General features: G+C 44.9%; 1 protein-coding gene across 1 annotated transcript in view; it reads right to left on the bottom strand.

Annotated features, from left to right (window-relative positions):
• Window positions 1-18,058, bottom strand: part of PPP1R7 (protein phosphatase 1 regulatory subunit 7) — a 554,877-nt gene that overhangs the window by 407,564 nt on the left and 129,255 nt on the right. Inside the window, exon 3 of the mRNA XM_078665787.1 lies at window positions 6,847-6,902. Coding sequence (XP_078521913.1) covers window positions 6,847-6,902 — 56 coding nt within the window. The remainder of the gene's footprint in view (window positions 1-6,846; window positions 6,903-18,058) is intronic.

Genomic DNA, 18,058 nt, shown 5'->3' with positions numbered 1-18,058 from the left:
CCTCACAGTTCCTTTGGCCGCAGAGACGGGGAAGCCGGATAAGTAGCGACTTCTCTCCATAAAAGTATGGACTGTCCATCTGTCAGCGTGACTCTGTTGCCTCCGTATTGCGAAGTGATCAGGGAGTCTCCGTGCAAACCAACGACTCCCAACAGATGCTTCAGGGAGTGCCATCCAAACGTGCCCCAGCAAGCTGCAACACGCTAAATTTTTCCATAGGCAATCTTCATCATTAGAATCAGACTCAGGAGGCACAGCCGGATTCATGACACCATCATTCTTTATTTTCAACATCAGGGCATGACGCGTTTCGGAGGGTTTCCTTCATCAGACGCCCTCGATGTTTAGATTGCCACTGGAAGAGCATGAAACGCGTCAGGCTGGTAAATTGAATGGACTTTGTTCTCATCTTGCCACGCTGTTTTCCTGCAATTAAAAACGAAATTCACATAACCTACCTGTATGTTGGCTCTTTAAAATGGGGAAGACTCATGTGTTGGATGTATATGTGTATATATATATATATATATATATATATATATATATATATATATATATATATATATATATATATATATATATATATATAAACAAAATTGCCTGTAGCATTGAGAAAGCACTCCCAGTGCTGTGCCCTCCGGCTCTGTGCTGCAGCCTGCCTTTCCGCTCCACCCTTTGATGTGCCGACACGTTTCAAGGTCAGAAACCTCTTCTTCTGGGCTGCACAAATGACACTTGAAGATCGCATTACTGTGATTTCCGGCTCATTTTATTTCATTTCAAGCCCCTCAGTGGGCGTGTTTCTAAGTGCGACGTCACTGACGAATGCTGGGACTTGAAGTCCTTAATGCGACTGTAATCATTCACTTTAAGTAAGCTCAGGTGTCCATTTGTACATTATGCTTATGCAACGACCTGTAGTAGGCTGTGATTACAGTGACATGCCCATGCGGCTTATGTTATATAGGCAGCACGATACACCCTTTGAAAGTGAGAATATTAGAACATCAAAGGGCGATAGTGAAAAAGGTTGTATCTTACCCTGTGGCGAGGCACTGTGCTGAGAAGCATCGAAGTGATAGGAACTTGTTGCAGTTTTACGGACTAGACCATGTGCCAGAGAATGTGAGAGGGGGTGACAGGCTGAAACAGGTTGAGGAGGCTAGAATCGCGGTACATAATAGACTGTCAAACAGTCCTCGAGAGGTTTAAACAGAGAGGAACTGGCATCACACTTAGGAATCTGATAGATCATGATTAAGAACAGTCAAGAGAAGTAGGACTGCACTGATAAAATGAAAGCGTGAGTGAAGTGTATAGCAGAGATGGAATGAGAAGTTGACTAAAATGTATATTTTGAGTGGCAGGGTTGAGTTGGATTATGTAACATGAATTGTCTAATCTCTTCTTACCCCCCCTCCTCCTCCCCTCTTCCTTTTCTGAATCTCTTGAACCTTCTTTGTACTTCCTTGAACTTTTTTCAAACCTTTTTTGAACTTTTGAACCTCTTTCTTAAAATGTCACCTTTACAGAGAAACTAAAAATGTTAACATAATGTGTATATATATGAATTTGATATGCCAGTATGAAACAACATGTGTTCACTGTCAGGTTGAGAGGGACTCAAGCCGATCCACGGCAAGATTAATCAATTCGGAGGATACAATGTAATTTTGCCGTATATCGGAAGAAAGGTCATGTACTCTTAAAGACGTACTTGTGATATGCTGGGAAACAGGAATGCATTCTGTCGGGGCACATCACGAACACCAGTGGTTAAGACCGATACGCGGCGAACCACAAGAGCAACATAAGTCATTTTAACAAATGTGCTGTGTATTGTAGGCATATTGAATAATAATAACAGGATGGCAATGATAGTATGACAGGATTACTAGGGCTTCTTCCGATGAATTGGTATCTATACAATTAGTGAGCAATGTAAATGAATGTTATAATTGCACATTCCAATATGGCCCATCAGGCGCAGTCAATGGTTTTGTCCCTCTTCAGCTTTGTGAAACATGTAAATCATTTAAAATGATGGCGGCTTCCCGGGGTGTCGACAAACACCGAAGTAGGCTGGATGCCGATACGAGTTTGTTTGATCCGAATAAAAGACCCCCAGTAAATGTCTCCCGTGAATGCTGACTTTCTCTTTTGAATAAGGAGAATGCGAGCTGAATGAATATATATCTATATATATATCCAACACATGAGTCTTCCCCATTTTAAAGAGCCAACATACAGGTAGGTTATGTGAATTTCATTTTTTAATTCAATTTACCAGCCTGACGCGTTTCATGCTCTCCCGAGCATTTCCTCAGAGGCTTCTGTAAACTCTGTAACGAGCCTTTGGAGTATTTCAATCATTAGCACCTGCTCCAGTGGGCGTTGGCGCCCCCAGAGCCTGCTGGTGTTTGTAGTTCAATGAATCACGCTTAAGTAAGCTGCTCCCAGAGTGTAATTGTTCGTCAAAAATAAAATTCCAGCAGGTTTGGAAAATGTTCACTCTACTCTGCGCTGTAAATAACATCCTGCAAAACGATATATATATATATATATATGTATGTTCACCAAACTGTCCCAGCTTTGAAAGGTCAATCGACAACACCCCTTGCCCTTCGGCATGTTCACAACCTCGCTGCAGCCTGCATTTCTCCTGTGCCATAGTGTACCTTCATGCCGAAGCGTTTCGAGGCTTAAACGCCTCTTCTTCATGGGCTTCCAGAAAATAGGCATTCAAATTGCACTTCCTTGTCATTGCGTTTTTATTATTAGTGAGACCGCCCTCAGTGGGCTTGGCTTAATTCAGCTCTCATTACAAGGCATTATGGGATATGTTGTCCCTGGAAGTGCATATAATTAAATCCTTCGTAGGTTGAATGTCCCGTTTTCGAAATTAAAAGCATTGTTTATCCCCTATAGTAGAGAGGCAAGGACAAAGCAGGCATCTTGTAGCAGATGGGGTGCTGTACTTCACAGAGAGAACCTGTTTCTTCTCCACAGCCTTTCACTTCGTGAAATGGTGCTCTTTTCCACGTCGGACCACCGCGCAGATAATTGTGTTCACCAAACTGTCCCAGCTTTGAAAGGTCACTCGACAACACCCCGTGCCCTTTCAAAGCTGGGCAGTTTGGTGAATAACATTTCTACACGGTGGTCCGCCGTGGAAAGGAGCACCATTTCATGAGGAGTGAAAGGCTGTAGAGAGAAACACGTTCTCTTTTGGAAGCACAGCACGCCTTCTGCAAATATCGACCTGTTTTGACTCAGCCTACCTACTACAGGAAAATAAAATGCTTTTAATTTCCAAAACGGGACATTCAACCTACGAAGGTGATAATGATATGCACATTTAGGGACAACAAATCCCATAATGCTTTGAAAATAAAGTTGCACTAAGCCAAGCCCACTGGGGGCGGTTAAAAGCGCATTTCAAAGGAAGTGTTTTTTTGAATGCCTGATTTGTGAAAGCCCATGAAGAGGCGTTTAGCCTCGAAAAGCGTCGGCATGAGGATATACAGGCTGCAACGAGGCAAAGGAAAATGCCGAAGGGCAAGGGATGCTATTGTGTGCCCTTTCAAAGCTGGGCAGTTTGGTGAATAATATATATATTATATATATAATAATAATAATATATAATATATAATAATATATATAAAGTACCTCTCCATCACAGAAGCAAAGAGGACACAGCGGGGAGCTTAGCAGGATTTCCTTTATTTAGCAGCTTGTGTGGCATAGTGCATTTCGGCTCCCATGAGCCTTCCTCAGATGCCGTCGCTGTGGTGAGGTGAGTCCAAACTTCCTCCTTTAATGAATTTAGGCCCTCCCAATGCCGTGAGGTCAGCTGGCTCCGCTAATTTGTTTCTGTGCGTTTCCCTCGTCTTCACTTCTTAATTTTGCTCGCGAGAAAGTGTCACTCACATTTGTTGAACGTCACTCATAATTACACTGAAATTATGAAAATGTCACACATAAGCAATCTGAAACATTGGCAGCTATGTAAATATGAATTATTTTTAGTTCAAAAAGTCGACTGCAATTTCTAAAAGCTGCAATGTTATCATCTGGGTGGAAAAGTCAATGCGGCATTCAGGTATTGTACAGTGACTAACTTAAGGTGAGTGGTAGGCAAGGTCCAAGGCAGCACCAGCAGAACACCACTAGCGGCACTATGGCGGCCAGGTGAAGAGGTGCAAAGAAGCATAGGGTGCAGTAAAAAAAGCTGCAGGCTTTGACTGGGGGAATAGTTCGGCTGAACCAATAGGGGGGTGGGGTTCAGGCCTCACGATGCTCAGGGACACCCTTGTTTTTCTTCTCCACAGCCCAGGGGCGACGAGTGCAGAGGTGTCCTTGGGCATCGGGTTTTCTTACCAGGAGCAGTCAAAGTGAGGGCCTGCGGGCAGAGTCTGCATGTGACTGAGGATCCATGAGGGGTGAAACTACAATGGACTCAGGTTCTGGAGGGCTGGGGGACCTCTGTGGCACAGTTGGCCCCCATCAATGCTGGTTTCCATGAGGGGCAAAACCACGATGGTTCAGGTTCTGGAGGGCTGGGGGACCTTGGTGGCACCATTGGCCCACTTGAACTTTGGCTTGGAGAGACAGGTGCAGTGGTGGCTTCAAGCATCGTGTTATGCCAGTTCCCGGAACCTCCGAGTCCTTTCTTTGGAGTTTTGGCAGCAGGGAACAATACTGCAGTTCCAGTTGAAGGCAGGCACTCCTCCCAGGGTTTGGAGGCACAACAGCTGCAGGAGGAAACATCTTTGGAGCAGTTTCGACTGGGGAACACCAGACAGGCTGGCAGGGCTGGAGCAAAGTCAGTTGGTCTCTTCAGGCTTCAGCTTTTGCGGCTCTTTCATGTCCTTCTTTGTAGGTCGTCGGATTGGTTTCTCTGGTGCCAGGGGCTCCCCTAAATACTGGATTTAGGGGAGTGTAATGTATTAGTCAATAGGCTACTGACCCTTGGGGTCATTATGCCTCCTATACGACCACTTCCAGTGGGAAGTGGGCATAACCCTGTTCCAGAACTCCTAAGTATGCCATCACAAAGATGGCTACTTCTCTACTTCTCAAAAGTTGTGTCCCCCTCAGTTGAGCCCACCTTAGGAGTGGTACTAGCCTAGGGGTGGTAGGCATACCTGACTAGCTAATTTTCCCATCTTTCCAAGTGCCAAAGGGGGCTCTGGGCAGGGGGGTGGGGGTTGGCTAACTCTGCTGGGAGGGGAGACAGATTTGCATAATAAAGGCAGCAGCTATTTGAAGCTTGCCAGCCTAGGAAGGCTAATCAGTAGGTCATTCCGCGGGATGGGGTGTGACATACTCTTTCCGGACAGGCTTTCTTCTGGGTCTCCTGAGAGCACAAGTGCCTCACCCTAGGAGGTCAGAACAGTGTCATGGGTGGCAGGCTGGCAGACACGAGTCAGCAAACACACTAGAGGCTGGTATGTTTTCAGAGGGCACCTCTAAGGTGCCCTCTGGGTGCATGTATTATTATTAAATTCAACACTGTAATCAGTGTGGGTTTATCAATACAAGATATTTGATACAAACATCCATATCTTCAGTGAAACCATCATGTAGCTGAGGAACTCCTTTTCACTAGTGTCCAGCACATGGTCTAAAATGGCTTCCATGTTCCCTTGCACTGGCACTAATGGGACTGACAAGCAAAGTGTCATATCTGCTCATGCAGGTATGTCCTCACATGTAGTATTAAGCACCCTGCATTAGGGCTGGAAGGCCTGCTGTAGGTGGGATCTACAAATACCTCATGCATGGTTAGGGGACATGGCACACAGGGATGTGCGTCATGTCGTGTTTCCACTTTTGTCTGCATCAAAACACGCAGCCTACAGCGGCAGTCGTACATGTGTTTGGTGAGGGGTACCTTAGGGTAGCACAATTCGTGCTGCAGCACTTGGGGGACCCTCTTATTTCCCACAGGCCCTAGGTACACGGGGTTCCATTTACTAGGGACTTACAGCGGTGCTAAAGGTATTGCCAATTGGGGAAACAATTGTACAGTTTTGGGCAAAGAGAGCAGGCACTTGGGACCTGGCTAGGAGGAACCCAGGGCACTTCCAGTCAAAATTACATCACATACCAGGGAAAAAAAGGGATGACCATGTCAAAAAGGGGCACTTTCCTACAAGATAGGTAAACATGTAAGGGTATGGAAAAAATAAACTACACACCCTAACAAATCACTGTAAGGACCAGTGCACTGGATGGGAAAGAGTCTCCAAACTCTGTTCTCTTTAGCATCAACGTCATAGGTTTAACAGAAAAAATGCTCTTGATGCAATCCTTGAATTTGTACAGGTTTGAGAATTTCAGTGACAACCTAAAGTTTTAAACATACAAAACTACTGAATTTCACCTGTTATAGTTCGCTCTGGTAACTATAACTTGTGCCTTAAAGCAACTGTAAGTCCCCCCTGGTGGTGTCATTTTACTGATAATAATGTACTCCATTCTTCAAATTCAGTTTAGGATTGTCATTGTGTTGTGTTTTGACATTGTTTTGGTACTACATAAATACTTTACTTACTGCTGTAAATTAAGCATACCTTGCTCTGTGCCATAGCTAACAGTGGGTTGAGTTCAGGTTTATTTAGTAATAGAGTTCTCCCTAACAAGGAATGAGGTTATTACTCAAGGTGGACTAGTGACTCAATTTCTTTCGACATCTTTAATATTTGTGAAAATTACTTAATTCTTGACAATTACACAGAATTTGAGTCCGTTTTTGACATGTGGAAGATGCCACACCCAAAATAACTAATAACGTCACAAAGAGCTAGAAGCATCAAATTCATTTCTCAATGCTACTTTTACCTCGGCCTCCGGATCCAGATGCATGGGCTCCAGTTCCACTTGTGTGGGACTTGCAACTGTAACAAAAAAACAGCACATAATAAGGAACATTAAACTAATTTTTTGTATTCAAATATCAGAAAATAGAGACAAAATCAGAAGTGTATGGGAATCTTCACAATTCCACTAACTTGACTAGTGAAGAAGGCATTACTGGACTACTGGAATGGAAAAGTCCCATACCTGGTGACGGATGTGCACCCATGCCCTGAGAGCCCCAGCTGCATGTATATCTGGACCCTTAGTTGTGATTTTTGGTTTGGGCATACACGGATCATGTGTGTGTGCCATGACCTAGACCGGTCTCATGATAATATGGTGGTGTTGGATTTGAAGGGGAATGCCGAGCGCTACCTTTGTGGTGGTAGAGGACTATTACACTTAACAGGAGTTACCTGAACCTAACACAGTTGTGTTAGCTGTAGGAAGCTGGCTCTTTATATACTGTACCACAGTAAAGTATAGGATTCACAGATTCCAGTGGATCCCCAAAGTCTGACAGAGGTAAAAGTAGATAATACCTTATTCCCTATTTGTGGTAGTGTGGGCCAGCAGTAAGGCTTTATCAGCTGGTAGTGTTAAGCATTTATTGTACACACTCAGGAAAGAAATGATGTCACACACTCAAAGACTGAACTCACACCAATTGCTTTGTATACAAATATTTATTTCTTGTATTTTACTTTTAGAACCAAGCAGGACTTGGTGCAAGTAAGTAAAATAGTACTTTATAGGAATAATACAGTTGAATGCAATTGAATGCAGTTGGCTTTGTTACAGGTAGGGGTAAACAAAGGAGAGAGTGAGGATTATGATCCCCAAGATAAACTATAAACAAACAGCGTGGAAGGACCCACTTGCTAAAAGACAACTCACTTGTATGATGATTTACATGAGTGCCAGAAAACCATTAGGTTTGTTAAAAGACCCCTCACCCACCAACCTAGTTGGTGGCATGCTTCATCATTGGGGTCCCAACCGGGTTCTATGGGGCTGCAGGACTCACCGGGATTCCGCTGGAGCAGGTCGCGGTCAGGAGAGTCCAGTAGGGCTGGGGCCAAGGCAGGGGTGTCCTCCTCTGCTTCTTTCAGCACAGCTTCTTCGGTACTTCTCTCTTCTTGTCTGAGTAGGCAAAGTTCATGTTGCCCCTAAATACTACATTTTGGGGGTTTTCAGGTAGGTACAGGTTGGAACCAATGAGTCCCTTTCTTGGGGTGGGTGCACTCCCTATTTTGCCACCCTCTAGTTGGAGGTGGGCATAAGCCTCACTCTGGGTGACTGGGTCACCACATCTTCAAGATGGCGTGGACTGAGAGTTGTGCTTCGCCTCGCCTCCCCCACCTGAAGGGTGGGGTTGGCAAAGGTGGGCACACCTCTCCTCCAATCTTGGTTTTCCTGCTAGTTCTCCTGCCCAAAGTGGGTGTCAGAACCAGCGGGGCCAGTTGCTGGGAGCAGCACATGGCTAGGTCAGCTCACAAAGTCGGCAATCTTTTGAAGCTTCCCCTTCCTGGGCCATGCCCATCCTAGGGGAGGAGGCTTGGCACCTCTATCCAGGATGTGCTTTGTTTCAGGACCCCGAGAGTGGGAGGCTCTCGACTAAGGGGTCCAGAAACATGTCTGTGGGTTGCAGCTGGCGAGCAGCCAGTCAGCCAGGACACTAGAGTTCGGTTGTTTTTCATGCAGCATCTCTAAGATGCCCTCTGAGTGCATTTTACATTAAATCTCACCCTGGCATTAGTGTGGGTTTAATGTGCTGAGTAGTCGGATATAAAACTTCCCAGATTTCAGTAAGGCCATTATGGAGTTCGTAATGACAAACTCCCAGACCATATACTCTTTACGGCTTTGCTACACTTACAATGTCTAAGAATGGACTAAGACACTATCGGGGTACAGGGCACCTGTACCCTCACCAGGGGTATAGTGCACCCAGCTAGAGGGGTGGCTTACCTATGCCATGGCAGTGGATGGTAGGCCTGGCCCACAGGAGTATGTGCCAGGTAGACTCTTAATTTTGCTAGCACCAAAACACACAGCCTGCAATGGCAGTGGGTGTGTTGAGGTACAGGGCCTCTAAGGGTGGCACAATATGTGCTGCAGTCCTTAAGAGATAACGAATGTTGAGGTTAGGTGCACTACACAGGGGAATGCGTTTCTTGAATTCAGTCGCAGCGTCATCATGTAGTGAAGCCGTAGCACTCATATCGCGTGACCGGAGAGCCGCAACCGCGTTGGTTGCGGTCGCGATCACGTGATTGAAGCTCGGCCCTATGAGGAGCACTGGTGTTACAATGTTGCAAACATTTTGGAACCTTGTGAGGCGCGAATGCGTCTTTATTCGCGTAAGTGTTTTAAATGATTATTATGTGTATGTGTAACGCGCATTTTAGCGAGGCATGTAGTGGCAAATGAAGTGAGCACTTGAGAGCTTTTTTAACTTCGAGCAGATTTAATGTTGGGGTGGTAGTTATCATCGTTTACCGCAATGTAGATAACGTGTATTCACGTAGGGAGATCTGTTAATTTAGCAACAGTACATTGCATTTATTTCATGTTTAATTCTTGTCAGTGTATCATGTTGACTTTATTGAGGGTGATTAATTTGGTCCTGTTTGATTTCAATTTGCAGACCCCTGACGAAGGGTCATGTATTTCGACCCGAAATGCATTGGGTGTTATGATGAAGTGGATTATCATCAAGAATAATGTTTGCGACATAAGAATGATATTATGTTGCCAATGATAACGATATACAATCGCATAAACCAATAAATGGATTTGGATAATTTTGAACGTACTGAATAAACGCAAATGAACTTGCAATAGAAAACGTTGTTTTCGTGGTGAATTTGGCGCCCAGTCTGGAGGGTAGTGCACCTAACCTCAACATTCGTTATTGATTCAGATAGGCACGCGTGTGACTACGTGCGACGACGAGGGCACCAAAACTTATATTTGAGTAACATTAGTGTAATTGAGTGCTCGGGATACCTTTCTTTTTCTTTTTCTTTTTCATACCTTTCTTTTTCTTTTTCTTTTTCTTTTGCAGTCCTTAAGAGGCCTTCCCTGGTCACAGTGCCCTTGGTACCCATGGTACCTTTTTACAAGGGACTTACATGTTGCCATTTGGGATTACTGACAGGCTAGACGGGTCCAGGAACGAGAAGTTATTTTACAATACTGCCATGTTTGTGGCCAAGAGGGACATATCCGCCTCCTGGAAACTTCCCACACCACCAAGTTTGGAGACATGGTGAAGGCGGGGGGGATTGGTGTGCAGCTCAAGAGAAACCTATGTAGGAGGCGCATGGATGCCCTTAGAAACATCGGAGGGTGTGGGGCAAATGGCTGGGGCCATGGAATAACCTGTCCTCTAGACAAGAAGTATGTGCCTACAGCTGGGGGAGGCGGGACTGTCATGTGATGTCTGTGTTTCTTTTACTGTACTATGTCAATATTGGTGCTTTCTACAGCTGTGCTGTTGGTGCTTGTCTTTCCAAAAAACAATAACATTGTTTATAAAAAAAAAAAAAAAGATACAGACCTCTGAGCGAAGAAGCTGCCCCTGAAAAGATTTTAGCTTCCTTTATGGGTATAATCACCGTTATAAGCGAATCCCTTATTAGGGGTAAGAAGAATAATGATTCTCAACGTGGATGGTTCGATTCGAAATGCACTCAAGCACTTTCCCGCCTTAAGAAAGAATTGCAGAAAATTCCTCTACAATAAGGCTAGCCAGAAAGGCATATAGACATGCATTTAAGGCTAGAAAGACCACAATGAAAAAGGAAGCTTGGGAGGCCCTACATGAGGTCTCAGTAACTAAAGACAGTGCAGCGTTCTGGAGGGCAATTAGAGCCCCTTTCCTGACTAGTGAGGCGGGCCCAACTATCGAGATAGCCATACCTGAGGATTAGTGGATTAATCACTTTTCCCAGGTATACAAAGGAGAGGGTAGTCCCCTCACAGATGATAATCTCCCTCGGGATACTTCCGGTAGGAACTGTTCCTTGCTGAACAAGGAACTAGAGTTTACCCTAGAGGAGGTGGAGCGGCCCCTTCAAGCTAGCCAAGGTGGCAAAGCTCCTGGCCCAGATGGGGTTCCCGTTGATATTTTTAAAATAAACACCCAGTTGTGGGGGCCCCTCCTGGTACAGGTGCTCAATGCTAGTTGTAGCACTAGTTTCTTGCCTACCTGGGTAGTCGCCACTATCGTGCCTATTTTTAAAAAGGGTGATAGGCACAATCCAGGATGCTACCGACCCATCTCCTTATTGGATGCAATAACGAAGGTGGTAGGCAGAGTTCTTCTTGAGGGTCTTCAGGACTGGGCTGAGAACTCTGTTCTGTCAGACCTGCAAAATGGCTTTAGGGCTGGGGTGCGGACTACTGAGCAGGGTAGAAACCTTTTTTCTATTGGTGAGGAAATAAGTTGCCTTTCTTAGCCCTTGTTTGTTTTTAGCATTCGTAGACTTCACAGCCACCTTTGACTGTGTGGTCCATAATAAATTGTTGTTAATTTTAGAAGTCATGGGGGTTGAACCAAACATTATTTATTTTATTAAACTATTTTATTGTGAGGCCAAGGCCCGCGTCCGCTATGGTGTGAGGGGAGAATGCTCAGAAGCCTTTCCGATTAAGAGTGGGGTAAGACAGGGTTGTGTCTTGGCCCCGTTCCTTTTTATCTTGTATATAAATGGACTAGGGGAGGCTCTTCTTAAGGATAACCAGGATTTTTCGATGGTAGTGGGGCGTCCTATTCCAGCCCTCCTGTACGCAGACGACGCAGTACTGATGTCTCATACCCAAATAGGTCTTCAGCGTGTTCTGGATAGTTTCTCCCTCTTTATGAAAGATCTAGGTTTAAGTGTAAGCTCATCCAAAACTTCCATTATGCGCTGTGGTACTGCCATGAAGAAGCATAAGGACATGTTTGTGGCAGGGCAGAAAATTGGTGTTCCAAAGAAGTTTTCCTACTTGGGCATACTCTTAGCCCATAACGACACCTGGGCTTAAGCAGTTTTAGCTAAAAGGTAAGTTTTATTAAGCACTACATCTGCTTTAATCACTTTTGCTAGGAAATTAGGGAAAAGACCCCCGTAGAACTTTTAAAATTGTATAAAGCGAAGTGCGTTGCAGCGGCACTCTATGGCAGCGAGGTGTGGGGTTTTGCTGATTTACTCCCGATCCAGAGAGTGGAAAACTCATTTTTAAGATACATTTTATGCTTACCGAAAGGTTCCTCTGCAAGCGTTTGTCACGCAGAGTTAGGGCTTCCCTTTATTTCCGACCTGATCAGGGTTGAACGTGTGCTTTTATGACACAGGCTGTGGTCAAAAGATGAGGTCAATTTAAATAGAGAAATCCTTGCAGATACGTTGAACCTGGAAGGAGCAATGAGGATTCCATGGCTAAGATATGTGTATAACTTTTTTAAGGATCTTGGCCATCCCGAGCTTTTCACCGATCCCCGATCCCTTAAGCTTATTAACAAGGAAGAAGCTAAGAAAAGAGGGTATGCTGCTGAAGAAATCAATAAACCTTCTTAGAGGTCCCACTGATACTTGGTCCTTTTAAACTAACAAAGAAGAAATTGGCACAGAAGCTGAAATATAAAAGAGCATCTTTATTAACCTCAAATGAGTGAGACTACGTCACACAGAAGCCTTAGCAACAGAATGAGGCAGTCTGAGGAGTGCAGAAAACAGAGGCCTTATATATGCTTAGGATTACATAGTAAGCATATTACCAAGGGGCAGTCCTGGCTCCTGTAAGCATGCAAAATGACTAATAGGGGTATACAAGATCTACTTGCTCAACAAAGTGGGAGGAGAGTTACTTCTCCATACAGCAGCAAAAATAGCCTGACAGTTATACTAGAGAAGCAGGTGCATTCTACTAGCTAGGCCCTTCTGGGCATGTGCGAAGGTGGAAGATGCTAAATATAGTTTGTCTCTAGGCAGATTTCAAGAGCAGTTAACAGAAAGGTGGTACAGAGCACATGGCGAGCACATGGCAAACAAAATGGCTGCCAGAAATACAAAATGGCTTTCACAAAGCGGATAAGATAACTTCTAAATACAGGATGGCTTCTGCTAATGCTAACCCATTGCTGTCAATTTACAACACTGCTGCTAGACTCTAACAGAATGTCGTATGAAATTTTAAATGCCACCGTTCTGCACAATCAGATGGTTTTAATCACATTTAACATTCAACCTTACCTGACTTACGTACAAGGTGCCTATGATAGGTTCCTATTGACCCGTTTTCAGTTGGGAATTTTTTTTATCGACTAGTTAACTTTCCAACACCAAATGACTGGTCCCAAAATCTCCAATCATGCCCCTGTGATAATTTGTTCCCACAGTCCATGATCCATGTTACTCTTTTTTGTAAATTTTATACTGCTGCAAGGGCCCTGTACTTGTGCCTATTTTTAAAACTGCTCATTTACTAACGCCACACTGCCATTGCGGATACCTGTTTCTGTGGGGATCTACTTGGGTCCACGAGACTGCCAGCATCGACGGGGGAATCTAGAAGAGGCACGAACGCGCAGGACCAACGCTAGGCCCTGGACTACATCTCCTAGGGGGCCTAGCGGCGCGCACAGCCCATGACTCACCACCGGGGCGACTGAGGCCCACAAAAGCGGCCGTGCACTCCTGCAGCGCGGGACGCGCGCGGGCGCTGCCCGGGCAAAGTCTGGGCCAAGAGCGGGCCCGTCCGCGCCCGTCACAGCCAGGAGAAGGCAGGGCAGGGCCACATCTCTTATCTTCGAACTTCAGGCTCCATGCCCTTATGCTGTGATATTTGCAAGTGGTCAGTGACTCTTTATCCTTGTATTGGCGGTGCATGTATGCTGATCATTGTGTTTTATATCTTGCCTTATAATATTGGTAGTCACTTGAGACTATGAGCAAAATGGGTGATAAGGCGGCAGGGGGCTCACGGGTAGTGGGAACCCATGATGCGTTTTTGATAAGAGCTGAGTCTATTTTATGTTGGGAGATTGAATTAACACAAAGGCGCCTTTCTGTGGATCGTCGTCGTTCTTCCACCGGTGTCCCTGTTACTGTCCCAGTGGTGTTGTTAGAGCTAGATGGATCTGTGGGTAATAGAGAAGGCCAGGTGGACGTATCATTAGCGCCGGGTCCATCAACGCCCCCACCAGAGCATCTTGAGGTTGATTGCCATGAAGATACTCCCCTACCCCCCGTTCCCCTTACCCCCCCGAAAATACGGACTTGTCAACACGAATGAACAAAGCTTTAAGGGGGATCAGCAGGCAAGTTTAACCTCAACAAAGAGGTAAGCGGACAGCATCTCGGCCACCTTACAACAAGCTAGTAAAGTGCCCAAAAAAGGGGGTGGCATGTGGGGAAATAAGGGGTATGCACGGGAGGCTGTTGGTTTAATTGCACACAGTGCGCTAGACAGTAGTTCTCAGGTCGGGTCTGAGCAATTGTCACTAGACTTGGAGAATCGAATTGTGTCCAAAATTGAAGAGAAGTTTTTAGAATTATTGAGACCCATCTCTTCTAAACTATCTGAAAAAGACTCCAGGCTAGATAAAATTGAACATCAGCTGTTTTCTCTGAAGGTAATCCACACAGGAGGATGTAGTCAACCTACTCCCCTGACCTGACCGGGCCTATGGGGGTCTTGCCTACACAGAATTCAACACGTTTTTGTAAAACCCTTTTTTTAAACAGTCAAATTACTTTTTACTTATTGTGTAATAATTGTGAGTTTTTATTAACTGTGCAATAAACAAAATTCAAAAAATTCTAAAAATACACTGAATTCCACAGTGGTTGATCCGGGGTGCATGGTAACCACCAAGACCCCCGCGCCGAATGTAGGTGGTAAGCCTGGCCCGCTCACTAATGAAAGATCACGGGTGGGTGCCCGGGATGGTAAAATTGAGGCACCGGGTCGGGGGATTCGTTCACATCAGCTTACAATGGATAGGTTCAATCTTCCCCCCGAGGCAACCCCAAATACTGTCATTTTGACAAACATTCCCCCCTACAGAGTGGTGTGGATGAACACTGGGTGTCCCTCCGAAACAAGGTACTACGCCACGTAAATAACCTGACTGGTTTGGAGAGCTGTTTATTTAACGAATTTAAAATGACACGTAGGATCCCTTGGGTAGGGGAGTCTGTTAAAACTCTTAGAGGGGATTGTGTAATTTTGAACTTCGCCTCACCACAGATTGTTAAAGTGATCCTGGAGAGGGCGGGCATGAGGCAGTGCTTAGAGAACGGTATTGGTATTGTACCCCTGGGGTTCATTTATAGAAACCCCACAGCCGCGACAAATGAAAAGTCATCACGCAGGCATCTACCCCAGGCACGAGGCCCCTGCGACTTTTCTGTACCGGTCCTAAACAGATCTGAGGTATTCTCGAACCTGGAAGAAATCGTCTGACTAGTAACTCCAGGCGCATCTATTATTGATGTTCAGCTGAATGGGGCCAAAAGGAAGGAATTACTAGGAGCAAGGACCTCCCCCAAAGAGAGGGGGGTTCAGAGTGAAACCAAAGAAGGCACTAAGATTTTATCTTGGAACATTGCAGGTTTAAAAAACAAACTAGACGATGTCCTATGGAGGAACTCCTTATGTGGGGTTGATATCATCAGGTTGCAGGAAAAATGGGACACTGAGAATTTGCTATGTTTAGATGGCTATACGACCCATTTTATTTCAGCAATTGCCTCAAGTATGGGGAGGGCAAAGGGTGGGTTAGTGACTTTGGTTTCCGCTAGTATCCCAGGTATCCATACCAAATTGGACACGGGGTCTCCGCACTGTTTGGCAGTAACAATTGCTTCTTGTCATGTGGGCACTATTTTGATCATTAATTTTATAACTCATTTGACAGAGTTACTGCTACTGAACATCTGGTTAGTCTAAATCATTTCCTTGACAATTATAGAGTAGCTTACACAGATCCTTTCTCAGTTATTGTCTTAGGAAACTTTAATGTTCACGGCTGCCCCGAGAATTGTCTGGTTATGGACTGTTTAGGCCCCATGGACCAGGGCGATGTCCACTTTGAGCATTCCCCGCAAGGTGAATTTTTGGAAGCTTTAATGGCGGACAATGGATTAATATTTCCCGATATAGGGAGCGAGGCTATACCCACTTTTAAAGGGAACGGAACCTCATCGATTATTGATTATATTTTTATTAGTTCCGTGTTGGGTCCCAAGGTCTGTGGATACACAGCAATTTGGTCTATATTTAGCGACCATAATACAGTGGTTCTGACCATTGTGGACGTGGTTGAGAAACCGGAACCATGTAATAGGAAGACAGATAAAATGGATATCCAGCCTACAGATCAGGCACGCAGAATTAGATGGTGCCGAGTGGTACCTGGGGATTTTCATACCAACCTATTAATTAAGGTTGGAGCAGAGATGTGTATCTGCTTGAAAGAGAAAGCTGGGGACAGGGAGGTCTTGGAGGCATATGCTAAAGTCTGCTCTCAGTTTGCGGATGACCTCAAACGGCCTGGTAAGGCGCAAGATCTAGCCGGAGAGGGGTGGTTTGATCACAATTGCTCACTAGCACATAGGAAACTGTTGGAAGCCCTGAAACGAAATCCAGTCGATAAGCCCACTGTGGCAGCTTTAAGGAAAACCTATAAAGATGTACTGGTAATTAGAAGACGTGAAATTAGAGGCGAGGCATGGGACGAGTTAACTTCTATTGATGTCCTCAAAAACAGCTCCAAATTTTGGGCAGTGGTCAATAAGCCTTTTTTTAATAATTCCTGCAATAATCAATTAGATTGTGGTATCCAGGTGTGGTGTTTCCATTTTAAATCAGTCTATGAAGGACAAGACCTGGGAGAGGTGGTTATATCCCCACCAATGCATGATCCTTATATTTTATCGGTCACTGAGATAGAGGTGGCAGATGCGATCAGCCAGATGACAAGTAAGAAGTCTCCCGGACCGGATGGCGTTCCAGCAGACCTCTTTAAATCAGATGTCAAGACATGGTCAAAGGTTTTATGTAATGTTTTTAATAGGGTGTGCAAAACAGGTTTGCCGGGAACTTGGTCTGAATCGGTCATTGTACCCATTTTCAAAAAGGGAAACAGAGGGGACCCTAGCTGTTATCGACCCATTTCCCTTATTGATTCTGCTGTTAAAGTCCTTGGTTGAGTGGTTTTAAGTAAACTCACAGGGTGGCTGGCTGAAACCAATACACTTTCGGGCCTGCAATTTGGGATTAGGAAAGGGCGAGGTACAATAGATCAAAGCCTCAACCTCCAATTACTAATTGGAAAGTACACAATCGTCAAAAGGGGAACCCTATACTTAGCGTTTATGGACCTTACCTCGGCCTTTGACCGTGTGAATAGGTCCAAATTATGGGTGATGCTCCTTCACCTAGGCGTGGATAAAAACATTGTGTACTTTCTTGCTGACCTTCATAGGGATCTGTCGGCCAAAAGGAGATACGACCGTAAGGGAAATTGTACAGGGAAGATTGGTATTGCCAACGGTGTTAGGCAGGGGTGCATTTTGGCGCCCCTGCTTTTCACCCTGTACATTAATGATCAAGGTTCTGTCTTAACGGAGGCTTGCAAGGACATACCGAGGGTAGGCAAACGATTAATTCCGGCATTGCTATATGCTGATGATGCCGCCCTTTTAGCATGTACAGCGGTAGGATTGCAAAGCCTTTTAAACTCATTTTCTGTTTTTATGAAATCTATAGATCTTAGCGTTACCTTTTCCAAATCACATGTTATGATGGTGGGCACAAAAGTGAAGGGGGTAAAAACTTTGCACTGTGAAGGGAATGTGTTGTCTAGGGTACCAACTTTTCCATACCTAGGCGTTATCTTTGATGACAAGGGCACATGGTCGCCTCAGATAACAGCTAAACGTAACGTTTTAGCTAGATCCATTTTGGCTGTCCTGGGCTTTGCCCGTAAACTGGAAGTTAAACCATTCCAAGCCCTGCTAAAGATATATGACGCCAAATGTACCTCCCTTGCTATGTATGGGGCAGACCTTTGGGGCTTCAAAAATGTTAAGGCCATTCAAGTGGCGGAGGATAGATTTTTAAAAACCATTCTATCAGTTCCTCAATCCACATCTGGTTATATCGTCCATCAGGAGTGAGGAGTTGGTTTTCTGGA

This window comes from Lissotriton helveticus, chromosome 11 (assembly GCF_964261635.1).
Source record: "Lissotriton helveticus chromosome 11, aLisHel1.1, whole genome shotgun sequence".
Taxonomy (NCBI): domain Eukaryota; kingdom Metazoa; phylum Chordata; class Amphibia; order Caudata; family Salamandridae; genus Lissotriton; species Lissotriton helveticus.
Note: the sequence above shows the minus strand (reverse complement) of the source record. Positions and strands in the feature narration are given on the sequence as shown.